The 14,421-nt window shown below is 36.3% G+C and overlaps 1 protein-coding gene across 6 annotated transcripts in view; it reads right to left on the bottom strand.

The window, feature by feature from the left end:
* Positions 1 to 14,421, bottom strand: part of TTLL7 (tubulin tyrosine ligase like 7) — a 154,266-nt gene that overhangs the window by 43,169 nt on the left and 96,676 nt on the right. For all 6 annotated transcript variants that reach the window (XR_002645650.3, XM_022580987.3, XM_022580986.3 and 3 more), the window contains exons 11-14: positions 6,635 to 6,782; positions 6,476 to 6,549; positions 5,015 to 5,150; positions 883 to 969 (exon numbers count right to left, since the gene is read on the bottom strand). Coding sequence is in view for 5 of the 6 variants with exons in the window: in XM_022580987.3 (XP_022436695.1) it covers positions 883 to 969; positions 5,015 to 5,150; positions 6,476 to 6,549; positions 6,635 to 6,782 (445 nt within the window). In the remaining variant the exon portion in view is untranslated. The remainder of the gene's footprint in view (positions 1 to 882; positions 970 to 5,014; positions 5,151 to 6,475; positions 6,550 to 6,634; positions 6,783 to 14,421) is intronic.

Genomic DNA, 14,421 nt, shown 5'->3' with positions numbered 1-14,421 from the left:
TTATTTGTCACATCTGCTCTATAAAAGTGTCACTTGTGGTACATGAAATAGAAGGAGGGGACAGAAGATCTAAGTCCAGCTAGGAGAATGAGGGAAGATTTCACAAAAGCAGCGGGATTAGGAGGGGGGTCTCTAATCAATCAAGCAATTAATCAATTATTCTTTTAATAGGCAAGCATTCCAGGCATATAGAAAAAGCATGACAGAGCATGATGTATGTAGGGATATAGTAATAGTTCAGTATTGCTGAAATGTAAAGTGAAAAAAAGCAGAATGAAAAAACTTTCCAAGACTTTACAAATTCAACTCTTTCCTACTCTACTAGCAAGGACTTTGACATATAACAAAAGAACATGTGGATGTCATCACCACAGAGCAGATGAAGGTAAAGCAAACACCTACCTATTTTTGCCAGCATGACAGCTTTCTATGTCTTCCTAGAAACTGTAACTAGTTTTCCTTACAAAATTTCAATATTGCCGTGCCAGCAAAAGATGGGGCTCCCCATTAGGATCTCTGGAGTCATGATTTGCCTGATCTATAATGCTACACGTCTCTGATAATTATATGTTTGGAGACAGGAAAACATAATACTGAGTATAGAATGAGGGTACCAGTTCTAGGTCCTGCTTGGCCCTGACTCACAGGGCTTTCACTAGATGAGGGAAAGAGTCAGAAAATGAGGAAAACTATCAAAACAAAACAAAGCTTCTCCTGAGTATAAGAAAGCATGATCTTCCCAATTCTATGTTCACTGGAAACACAGTCCACAGAGTTCCTTGAAAGTAGCATCAGTCATTCTTACAGTGAGAAATACAAAGGGAAAATCAACTGTCCTTAGTAGAGTCTACTCTGATATTAAGGAAGATAAAGGTACTGCACCTTTGGTCCTCGAGACTTGGCAGTTTTGCCCATCAACTTTTCGTCATCAATTTCACATTGTTCCAGAAGATCCAAAATATCTTCCTCCTTAAAAAATATTTAATTAAAATCGTTATGACTAATGGACTCCAGAATTAATTAAAAGATTATTAATCTTGCGTACAACAAGGATTCCGAAAAGTATTTAACAAAGATTGCTCAGATCAAATGAGAAATAAAGGGTCATGGAAAACCCTCTTAAAGAAACTTTCACTAAAACCTGGCAATAAAAATAATACTTAGCTGAAATCTATTATGTATTGATTATCATAAACAAATATATCCTTATGTTCTAGTATACTATTAAAATCTTAGAATACAATACTTCAATAAATTAGCCTATTGGACACTTTAAAATTTCTAAAAGTTCACTCTAATTTTTCCAGACCGCAATTTCATCAATCATTGCTGTATCAATTAGTGCAAAATAATACTACGACTGCAGACAGAACACTGATGATTGGCCTAATAGTTTCATTTAGAACAATCTAATGTTAGTATTTAGGTAATAGGCACAATTTAATGAAACTTTTAAATTTTTAACTATTGCACACGAGTATCTTTAGAACTTTATGAAAGGTTTTCACTTTATAGGCCTAACACCTTTTCTCATGCTCTTCTAGAGTCACTTTGAAGTCAAAGGGTAAAGTTATAAAAACATACACCCAAGTGGATGTTGAGCAAACCAGAGCAATAGGAGTACAACAGCTTTACTAAATGAGGTAGAGTTAACTGCTTTCATTGAGTTATTTATTCAACCTATACAAATATCACAACTTCATTTATATATTTATGATTTATATCTGTGCTTCTTTTTTTAAAAAAAGGGTTTTAGAGAAACTAGAAATCTCACTGTGCAATGGAAATCTGTAAAATAGGTTACTCTTCATCGCCATCTAAGATTTAGCTATTAAAATATCAAAAGACTCTTAATATAAAGTTTGATTAAACAATAATCCTACAAAGGATTCCAAAGACAGCAGCACAAGACAGTTGAAAAGTAAGGAGTTCTGCTTCTGTTCAGGAGAAAGAAGGTCATATAGACAGCATTTTCATCATAAGAGCTAAAAAAAGATGATAAACTAAATAATCATATATTTTAAGACATTAGAAAGCTGTGGATAAAAGTAGTGTAAAAGGAATTATATCAGAGAGGGAAAAGTTCTCCCTAGGTGAGCAGAGATAAGTGGCCACTTTCTACTTTACGTTCATTTGTCAGGTCTGGACACAGATGAGCAGAGATTAGGTCTATAATAGAGAGATTCTGTGGGGGTAAAGAGAATCCAGTGGAGTTTTCAAAGGTCACGTGGGCTACTGAGACATCTAGAAGAGCCCCACAGAGCTGGTTCTCTTCGCCTGCTGGGTCTTTCCAATAGCAATTTTAGTTGAGTATGTAGTAGAATAGGGGGATAGAGGCATGGATGGCAAACCAGAACTAGAGAGAAGCTCACGCACTGCAACAGAGCCCGCGCTGCAACGAAAGATCCTGCATGCCTCAATGAAGACCCACGTGCTGCAACTAAGACCCACCACAGCCAAAAAACTTAAATAAATAAATATAAATAAATAAATTAAATAAATTAAATAAATAAATAAAACTCTATAACCATCGCCTGTAGTGTACACATTATTTTCAAGTAGACTTGGACATTCACTAATATAAGTACCATATTGAGTTAAAGCAAGTCTCAATTTATTTTACAAGACTGAAATCAGAATATGTTTTCTAACACCAATGAACTAAACTAGAAACTTTACCAAAAATAAAACTAGAACATTTTAAATGTATGGAAATTAAGCAACAAACTTCTAAGTAACCAAAATAAAAATATAATTTGAAATACAGTTAGTAAAAATACAATATATAAAAATGCTAGATATAAGGGTAATATACAAAAATAATCGGGTGTTCACATCCTGGCAACAAGTTAAAAATAAAAAAAATTTACAAACAATATTATCAGCAACAGCAGCAAAAACATCAAATACTTAAAAATAAGTTTAATGAAAGATGTGCAAGAACTATAAGCTGAAAACTACCAATATAGCAGAGTTATTAAAGATCCAAGTAGATGAAGAGATATGCCATATTAATGGATCGGAAGACTCAGTATTGTTAATTCCCCAGAAATTGTTTTGTAGAGTCCTCAGTCCAAATTAAAATCCCAGCAGCCTTTTTTGTAATTAAAAAATTAATCAAAATTTAGAATCAAACTGATTCTAAAATGTGTATGAAAGCATAAAAGGACCTAGAAAAGCCAAAAGAGTTTTAAAAAGAATAAATTTGAGGACTCACACTACCTAGTTTTGACACTCATTATAAAACAACACTAATAAAGACTGTGTGAGTGTTATATAAGAAGAGGTTCCCAGATCAATGGAAGGGGGCAGGCAAAGTGGTGACATTTAAACTAGATTTTGAAGAATCAAATTGAGACTTGAAGCCTATTTATTATGTGCCAAGGTACTTAATACAGACTATTTTAATTAACCTCAATTTTATTTTCATAACCTGTCAAGTATACTTTTAATACTACTATTTTAGTGATCTGATTGATCAAATAGTTTAATGTAAGTTTACAAAATTAACATGTGGGGGAGCTGGAATTTGAATGTAGGTCTATCTGGCTCCAGAATCCTTAGGATTTCTAGGAGCAGAGTGATGGGAAGATGGAACAGAGGCTGCATCCAGAGGAGAGAGAAATGACATTATAAAACAGGTAGAGGAAAATGAAAAGGTCTCTCACTGTCTGGATCAGGAAAAACAAAAAGACCACAGAACATAATTCTAATGGTGGAAATACTTGCATATGTCAAAAGAGGGAAATTTAAAGGAAAAGAGCATTGGGGTATACAATATTCCTTCTGCTTCTGTCCCTTAGGCCTAGCCAGCTTGAAAATGGCTTTATATCTTCCTGTTGCAGAATTTTAGTGAAAAGACCATAGCAATATAATATATAAACTTTAACTTATAAACTATAATAAACTTTATCATGATTTTTGAATCACTCAATATAACAGGGTATCCAAGATACTGGAGGTATCACTCTAGGGAGATTTCCAGTAATGTAAAATATAAACAATTTTAATAGGTCTGTGTGATGGAATGAAGAACACAAGAAAGGGTAAGTATGTGAGTAAATATGAATACTTAGAAAACTACTAAAGACCACTGACTGTTTAGACAACAAATAAAAACTTATTTGTCCAATGGAACATTAGCAAGCATGATGCTAGCAGAGGCTTGATTAGTTGCTGCACTCTGGGCTTGTCCTCTTGAAATGCTCCATTTTGGAACCCTGAGCTATCATATTAAGAGATCCAGTTACCCTCCTTACATGGTCATGTAGAGAGAAAAAGACACCCAGCCTGCTCCCCAGATGTTCCAGCTATCTCATCTGATGCACCAGACACAGAAGTGACGCCTTCTTGGATTTCCATCCCCAGTTGAGTTGATAAATGCAAATATATAATTCACTCCAAGCTAGCTCAGCAGAAGAACTACTCAACTAAGCCCAGCCAAGACTGTGGAATAATGAGCAAATAAATGCAACGGCTTATTATACTGCAAAAGATAACTAACAGACCTTTTAGTAAGGCAGATAGATTACTCTGTGTGTGTGTTTCAATTACTTCTCATATGCCAGGTCTATGCAGTATCAGGAAAAAATTATTGTATAATGTTAGTTACAATCTAACTATGTAGCAATATAGTTACATAGTTAACTATATTGTTAACTATGTAACTCATAGTTATATCTCATTCTCAAACAATGAGAACATCACAAACCACTAGGTTATTTCAATCTATTTTTTTATTCAGTTATGTATAAATAACTCTGTAACAAAACATTTATTACAATAGATTACAACATAATATCAACATTTTCTACTGCTTAACTTGTCTTGTTAAAAAAACATCTTATTTATGAAATCATTTGGTTGGTTATGAAACATTACCAACTGTTAAAATGGAAGGAAAGAGCATCTTAAAAGTAAAATGTTTTTATATGTGGAACTACGATGGGTTGTTTATAAAGACATATTGTGTGGCTTCATTCTTTTTTATCTTTATAAACATTCATTCCTTTACCTTCATCCTTTTCAAAGGATTATTCATCTCTCGCTGGAATGAAGCTGCTCTTCCTGAAAGGAAGGTCTGAAAGGCAACAGCCAACAAATTTTCATACTTTTCAAGTAGTGTTTTATCTTCAGGAGGATAAATTCGCCTACAATAAAATCAGATAAACCAGCTTGCTTAAAAAAAGCTATCATAGCACAAGAGTTAAGGTCAACTACATAGATAATTATTGACCATCTACTCTGTCAGTCACTTTACTAGATGCTAGAAATAAAGATGAATATAGTTACAAGAAATCCATAAATTTTCATTTGTTACCAATACAAATTGAAGTTTATCTAGAGAATTATCATTGAACAATGCAGTTCCAGAAGGCACGGTATAAAGGTTTGGTCAAGGGGAGGTGGTTGAAGAAGAATCGCAATTGGGCATATTGAGAAATACAGAACTTTACTGGAGAGAATTTAGGTGATGAGGGATAATTTGAGAAGTTTTAGACTCAGTGTGATTATTGATGTACACAAGAATGCAGGGATTAATTCTAATGATCTTTTGAGGGGTGGCGGAATTTGTCTCTCTGGTGGGGAGAATTAGGTAGACGTAGGGTGAGAGGAATGTGTTCTCATCATCGCTGTTGATAGTGTTAAGGCCGGGAAGAACATCCGGAATGCGGGAAGCTCTATGACGTCAAATCCTCCTAATTCTGTTGAGTCAGTTTCAAAGCTTGGGAGGAGGGGCTGTCTTTCCAAGAACACAAAGAGCTTAGGGGGTCCCCTTTTCTCCTGTCAAAGGTGATACTGTGGAGGAGGTCCAGTTCTGTACAATCCAAACCCCTTTCTATTGTCTCATACCTGCCTCCTCCAAACATTTTCATTATTTGCCTGGTTCCTGATATATCTGAACTTAAAACAAAGTACAGGGGCTTCCCTGGTGGCGCAGTGGTTGAGCGTCCGCCTGCCGACGCAGGGGATGCGGGTTCGTGCCCCGGTCCGGGAAGATCCCACATGCCGCGGAGTGGCTGGGCCCGTGAGCCATGGCCGCTGAGCCTGCGCGTCCGGAGCCTGTGCTCCGCAACGGGAGAGGCCACAATAGTGAGAGGCCCGCGTACCGCAAAAATAATAATAATAATAAATAAATAAAAATAAAACAAAGTACAGCAACCACTCTGAACTGACAGAAAGAATACTAAGAGACCTGAAACCTGACTTTTTCAAAATAGTGTATTATAATTAAATAAGGTGACATGATTACATCAGCCTGAAAAGACTTCACACAACCACCCCAGGAGCTCTCTCCAAGTCTGAACCATCTACTTGCTAACTATCTTTTCTTTCTGGAAATAAATTAAACAAAAAGCACTTTCTCAGAATGAAATAAACAGTGCTTAAAATAAGCTTAAAAGTTAAAAAATGCAGGCACTTCTGTTTTGACACTGCACTTCTTCAATCTATTAAAAAACAAAAGCACAGTTACCTGTAATTCCCCATGTGTCGATTTTCATGTTCTTCTTTCGAGATCTGCTTCCGTACCTGAGCAAGTCTCTCCTTCTAGAAATGAAGAAATTTTACAAATAAAACCTGACAAATGAATTATGCAATTCAAATTGCAGGTACATTGTTAAATTTTTCATACCAACTCTTCTTTCCGCCTCTCCAACTGATGTCTTTGCTGTTCTGAGTCTGAGGAACCCGGTAAAAGCCTTTTGATTGAATTTTGACCATAAAGTCTCCTTTGAGCCTCAGCTTTTTGTTTAGCCAAGTTTCTCCTTTTATCACTGGTCCTAAAATATAGAACACAAGACCATATTCAAGAATTCAAATAAGCTCTAACCTTATCCCTGTGAGAATCAGCAGAAGAGGGGACCCAGTGGAGATAAGAATCAGTTTTTATTAAATTTATATATTCACATATGTTATATTCACCTAGTCATTCATCAAATATGGATCTCCATACAGTAAATAGAAGTTCTGAAGGTAACAAGATAAAATGGAGACAGTATAGCAACTTACTAGCAATACAACCTTAGGTCAATTAACTGCGGGGTCTGTTTTCCCATCCATTAAATGCTAACAATATCATTTCCCTCCTAGAGTTCTTATAAAGATTAACTTGGGGTAACATTAATAGGTCCTTAATAAATGTTGTTTCCTTTCTCTTCCTTCAACCAATGCCCTTTATATTTAAGCATTCTTACTTATACTGACCACCCTTCAGCATATTTTCAATTCAGATTGAAATCTCAGCCTAACAATCATTGCTGAATTGAAAGCATTTGCATAGTCCTTCTCATTTTTGCCCAACGATGCAAATTTACTCATAGCGGTCTGATTTTTATTGGAAAATTCCAATAAAGTTGTAAGAGTGCTTTCCTCTGAACTTGTTTTCTCTCTCTTCCCTCCCATGTAGCTGGTATGATCAGATAAGCCTGACGTCTCTTCTCTCTCCCCCTGACTTACACTCTTATATACCAATCTTAAAGATCTAGCAGGAACAGGGTGGACTCTAGAGAAAAAAGGAAAGGAAAAGCCAATTTTTCCCTCAGCCATAGGAAAAAATAGAGTTCTTATTCTTGAGCTTATATTTCCATGCCTTGCAATGTCATTAGTCTGGTAGGGCCCAGATGAAGGTGTAAACCAAAGGAAAGGGTACAAGGAGGCCATCTGGCCAGCTTCTAGTGTGGAGAGGTAAAAGACACACTTAAGTTTACAGGAGGTCCCATTCTATTCAATAAGGGATTGCACTGAGAATACTGGGCCAAGGCCCTAGATAATAGAGAGTGTTCTTTTGCCTCAAGTATGCACCACCTCACAACTTGAACTTGCAAGGGTGTTAGGAAACTGATCTATTATCTTTCATAACAACATTACGGTTTCAGTGGCAGGAGTTCAACAAGTGAACAGAATAGAAGGAATAATTTGAGAAGAGGAATAAACACGTCCAGAAAATTGTAAGTCATTTAGTATGTCTGGAGCTATCGGTGAATGCAGGAAACTCAGCTAATTAAAGCTTTCTAGCTTTAATACTAGGTTACTGACTCTCAAATTGAACTTTAGGCAATGGGGGAGAGGAGAGAGTGAGTTTTAAAAGGAGAAGGGAATAATTATATTTGCAGGTTTTAAATGTTATGCCTTGGCAGCAGAAGCAAGAAGAACCACAATCCTGCAGCCTGTGGAACGAAAACCACATTCACAGAAAGATAGACAAAAAGAAAAGGCAGAGGACTATGTACCAGATGAAGGAACAAGATAAAACCCCAGAAAAATAACTATATGAAGTGGAAATAGGCAACCTTCCAGGAAAAGAATTCAGAATAATGATAGTGAAGATGATCCAGGACCTTGGAAAAAGAATGGAGGCAAAGATCAAGAAGAGGAAAGAAATGTTCAACAAAGACCTAGAAGAAGTAAAGAACAAACATCTAGAAGAATTAAAGAACAAACAAACAGAGATGAACAATACAATAACTGAAATGAAAAGTACACTACAAGGAATCAATAGCAGAATAACTGAGGCCGAAGAACGGATAAGGAACCTGGAAGCCAGAATGGTGGAATTCACTGCTATGGAACAGAATAAAGAAACAAGAATTAAAAGAAATGAAGACAGCCTAAGAGACCTCTGGGACAACATTAAAAACACCAACATTCACATTAGAGGGGTCCCAGAAGGAGAAGAGAGAGGGAAAGGACCCAAGAAAATATTGGCAGAGATTATACTCGAAAACTTCCTAACATGGGAAAGGAAATAGCCACCCAAGTCCAGGAAGTGCAGAGAATCCCAGGCAGGATAACCCCAAGGAGAAACACACTGAGACACAGAGTAAGCAAATTGACAAAAATTAAAGACAAGAAAAATTATTAAAAGTAACAAGGGAAAAATGACAAATAACATGCCACAGAGCTCCCATAAGGTTAAGATCTGATTTCTCAGCAGAAACTCTACAAGCCAGAAGGGAGTGGCATGATATATTTAAAGTGATGAAAGGGAAGAACCTAAAACCAAGGTTACTCTAGCCGGTGACGATCTCGTTCAGATTCAATGGAGAAATCAAAAGCTTTACAGACAAGCAAAAGCTAAGACAATTCAGCACCACCAAACCAGCTCTACAACAAATGCTAAAGGAATTTCTCTAAGTGGGAAACACAAGAGAAGAGAAGGACCTACAAAAATAAACCCAAAACAATTAAGAAAATGGTCACAGGAACATACATATCGATAATTACCTTAAATGTGAATGGATTAAATGCTCCAACCAAAAGACACAGGCTCACTGAATGGTTACAAAAACAAGACCCATATATATGCTGTCTACAAGAGACCCACTCCAGACCTAGGGACACATACAAACTGAAAGTGATGGGATGGAAAAAGATACTCCATGCAAATGGAAATCAAAAGAAAGCTGGAGTAGCAATACTCATATCAGATAAAATAGATTTTAAAACAAAGAATGTTATAAGAGACAAGGAAGGACACTACATAATGATCAAGGGATCAATCCAAGAAGAAGATATAATAATTATAAATATATATGCACTCAACATAGGAGCACCTCAATACATAAGGCAGCTGCTAACAGCTATAAAAGAGGAAACCGCCAGTAACACAGTAATAGTGGGGGACTTGAACACCTCACCAACGAATATATCATCCAGACAGAAAATTAATAAGGAAACACAAGCTTTAAATGACACAATAGACCAGATAGATTTGATATTTATAGGACATTCCATCCAAAAACAGCAGACTACACTTTTGTCCCAAGTGCACACGGAATATTCTCCAAGATAGATCATATCTTGGGTCACAAATCAAGCCTCAGTAAATTTAAGAAAATTGAAATCATATCAAGCATCTTTTCTGACCACAATGCTATGAGATTAGAAATAAATTACAGGGGAGAAAAACATAAAAAACACAAACACATGGAGGCTACACAATATGTTACTAAATAACCAAGAGATCACTGAAGAAATTAAAGAGGAAATCAAAAAATACCTAGAAACAAATGACAATGGAGACACAACAACCCAAACCTATGGGATGCAGGAAAAGCAGTCCTAAGAGGGAAGTTTATAGCAATACAATCCTACCTCAGGAAACAAGAAAAATCTCAAATAAACTATCTAACCTTACACCTAAAGGAACAAGAGAAAGAAGAACAAATAAAACCCAAAGTTAGTAGAAGGAAAGAAATCATAAAGATCAGAGAAGAAAACACTGAAATAGAAACAAAGAAAACAATAGCAAAGATCAATAAAACTAAAAGCTGGTTCTTTGAGAAAATAAATTGATAAACCTTTAGCCAGACTTATCAAGAAAAAGAGGGAGAGGACTCAAATCAATAGGTTTAGAAATTAAAAAAGAGAAGTTACAACAGGCACCACGGAAAAACAAAGCATCCTAAGAGACTACTACAAGCAACTCTTCGCCAATAAAATGGACAACCTGGAAGAAATGGACAAATTCTTAGAAAAGCACAACCTTCGAAAATGAACCAGGAAGAAACAGAAAATATGAACAGACCAATCACAAGCACTGAAATTGAAACTGTGATTAAAAATCTTCCAACAAAGAAAAGTCCAGGACCAGATGGCTTCACACGTGAATTCTATCAAACATTTAGAGAAGAGCAAACACCCATCCTTCTCAAACTCTTCCAAAAAACTGCAGAGGATGGAACACTCCCAAACTCATTCTATTAGGCCACCATCACCCTGATACCAAAACCAGACAAAGATACTACAAAAAAAGAAAATTACAGACCAATATCACTGATGAAAATAGATGCAAAAATCCTCAACAAAATACTAGCAAACAGAATCCAACAACACATTAAAAAGATCATACACCATGATCAAGTGGGATTTATCCCAGGGATGCAAGGATTCTTCAATATATGCAAATCAATCAATGTGATACACCATATGAACAAACGGAAGAATAAAAACCCTATGATAATCTCAATAGATGCAGAAAAAGCTTTTGACAAAATTCATCACCCATTTATGGTAAAAATTCTCCAGAAAGTGGGTATAGAGGGAACCTACCTCAACATAATAAAGGCCATATTCTTGGATTGGAAGAATCATTATTGTGAAACTGACTATACTACCCAAAGCAATCTACAGATTCAATACAATCCCTATCAAATTACCCATGGCACTTTTTACAGGACTAGAACAAAAATGTCTTAAAATCTGCATGGAGATGCAACAGACCCTGAAGAGCCAAAGTAACCTTGAGGGAAAAAAACAGAGCTGGAGGAATAAGACTCCCTGACTTCAGACTATACTACAAAACTACAGTAATCAAGACAATATGGTACTGACACAAAAACAGAAATATAGATCAACAGAACAGGATAGAAAGCCCAGAGATAAACCCACGCACCTATGGTCAACTAATCTATGACAAAGGAGCCAAGGATATACAATGGAGAAAAGACAGTCTCTTTAATAAATCATGCTGAGAAAACAGGACAGCTACATGTAAAAGAATGATATCAGAACACTCCCTAAAACCATACACAAAAATAAACTCAAAATGGATTAAACACCTAACTGTAAGACCGGACACTACAAAACTCTTAGAGGAAAACACAGGCAGAACACTATGACATAAATCACAGGAAGATCTTTTTTGACCCAACTCCTAAAGAAATGGAAATAAACCCAAAAATAAACAAATGGGACCTAATGAAACTTAAAAGCTTTTGTACAGCAAAGGAAACCATAAACAAGACAAAAAGACAACCTTCAGAATGGGAGAAAATATGTGCAAACAAATCAGCGGACAAAGGATTAATCTCCAAAATATATAAACAGCTCATGCAGCTCATTATTAAAAAAAACAACCCAATCCAAAAATGGGCAGAAGACCTAAATAGACATTTCTGCAGAGAACATATACAGATGGCCAAGCGCCACATGAAAAGCTGCTCAACATCACTAATTATTAGAGAAATGTAATTGCAAAACTACAATGAGGTATCACCTCACACCAGTTAGAATGGGCATCATCAGAAAATCTATAAACAACAAATGCTGGAAAGGGTGTGGAGAAAAGGGAACCCTCTTGCACTGCTGGTGGGAATGTAAATTGATACAGCCACTATGAATGACAGCATGGAGGTTCCTTAAAAAGCTAAAAAAAGAATTACCATATGACCCAGCAAACCCACTACTGGGCATATACCAAGAGGAACCCATAATTCAAAAAGAGTCATATATCACAATTTTCATTGCAGCACTATTTACAATAGCCAGGTCATGGAAGCAACTTAAATGCCCATTGACAGATGAATGGATAAAGAAGATGTGGTACATTTATACAATGGAATATTACTCAGCCATAAAAAGGAACGAAATTGGGTCATTTGTAGAGATGTGGATGGACCTAGAGACTAAGTCAGAAAGAGAAAAACAAATATCATATATTAACACATATATGTGGAATGTAGAAAAATGGTACAGATGAACCAGTTTGCAAGGCAGAAATAAAGACACAGATGTAGAGAGAGAACAAACGTATGGACACCAAGCGGGGAAAGTGGGGGTGGGTGGTGGTGGGATGAATTGGGCGATTGGGATTGACATATATACACTAATATGTGTAAAACTGATAACTAATAAGAAACTGCTGTATAAAAATAAGTAACTAAATATAAAAAAAAAAAAAAGAGTATCCCTTGGCAATACGTACAGTGGCTTAGAAGTAGATGAGAAAAGAAGCAGGCTGTTAAGATAGTCTATGGTCTGAATGTTTGTGCCCCCCCGCCAAAACCCATATGTTGAAATCTTAACTCCCAAAGGTGATGATATTAGTACGTGGGGCCTCTGGGAGGTGATTAGGCCATGAGGGTGGAACCCCCTTGAAAGGGATTCGTGTCCTTATAAAAGAGACTACAGAGAGCTCCCTAGACCCTTCTGCCATGTGATGATACAATAAGTAGTATGTGATCCAGAAGCAGGCCTCACTCAACCATGCTGGCACCCTAATCTTGGACCACCAGCCTACAGAACCATGAGAAATAAATCCCTGTTTTTTATAACCTATTAAGTCTATGGTATTTTGTTATAGCAGCCCGAACAAATTAAAACAAATGGAATGCTATTTCATCAGCAAATATAAAATATGACAGCCTGGACCAGGGAAGCAGCAGTCAGATTAGAAAATAAGGAAAGATTTGAAGGGTTATTTTAGAGGAAAAATGAATGACTTTGGTGATTAATTATTATTATTAGTTAGATGTGAGGAGTAACAAAAAGGGCTGAACTTGAGATGGCAACAAGATTTCTGATTTTAGTGACTGGATGATTGAAAATATCATTTTTCCAATGGTAAATACTAAATCTGGGTGAGTTTCCTTTGTTTAGGGAAAGGGTAAATGTGGTTTAGGTAGCCCTTAACTTTTAATTTTTTTGATATTCCATTTTATGTAGAACAATCATTTCTATTTACCATACAATTTAAAGGAAGGAGAGGAGAGAAAAGAAGAACAAAGACCAAACAGTTGATAAGAAAAAAATGTAAGAGAAGAAGGAAAAATGAAATGACAGAAAAGAGGAAGGGAGAATAAAAAAAAAAAGGATTGAGAATATTATGAATGCTGTGGAAGAAATGAACATAGAGCTATATGCACCTTCACAGCAAACACGGCACTCACAGACAAGGACACTGACACACACACAGCTCAAGAACATACCTATAAAGAAGAGTAACAGAAATAAGCTCACAAAGAAGTTCCTTTGGACACACTGAGAAACAAAGAAAAGCCAGTCACACCCAGACACTTTCTCTAGACGACTGCTCCCATATTCTGGCCTTGAGAAATACTGCCATTCTAAAAACTGTGTTTGGATTCCTATAAATATAGGTATAAATCAGCACTAATGACTCTTAGTCCACAATAAAAATTTAACCAGAGACCAAAGGATCTCCATTCACTTAGCACTGTAATGAGCATTTTTCCATTCAGCTGTATCCACACACTGTCCTAAGGAGTTTTGTTTATAGTTTCTGGAGCTCTTTCCACTACTCATTACTCTGTGATTCCATACAAGGGATTTCTCTTTCTAATCAGCTGGCTTCGCACACACAATCTCCTGTCATATGGAATCCCTGGAAGTTCTATGAACATCCTGTGCTTGCCTCACTTCCTTATCTTACCACAAGGAGTTATCTTGGAATGAAATGTCCTTCCCCTACCCTTGTCTTCCAACCTAAATTTTTTTTTAGTACTCACTATACGCTAGTTCTAGATATGGCCCTGGGAATACAAAGATGAATAGACAGAGACATTGCCCTCAAGTGTCAGCAATGGCATGTGAATAAATACATAGAGTACAATGGATGCTATTTAAAAAGTGATAGTAAGTAGGGTGATGGAACAGGGGAGGAAGTAAACCACTTTGCCT

This window comes from Delphinapterus leucas, chromosome 1, assembly GCF_059928025.1.
Source record: "Delphinapterus leucas isolate spDelLeu-1000000601 "Yukka" chromosome 1, BTC_Dleu_Yukka2, whole genome shotgun sequence".
Lineage (NCBI taxonomy): Eukaryota > Metazoa > Chordata > Mammalia > Artiodactyla > Monodontidae > Delphinapterus > Delphinapterus leucas.
This window is presented reverse-complemented; position numbering and strand designations above follow the sequence as displayed.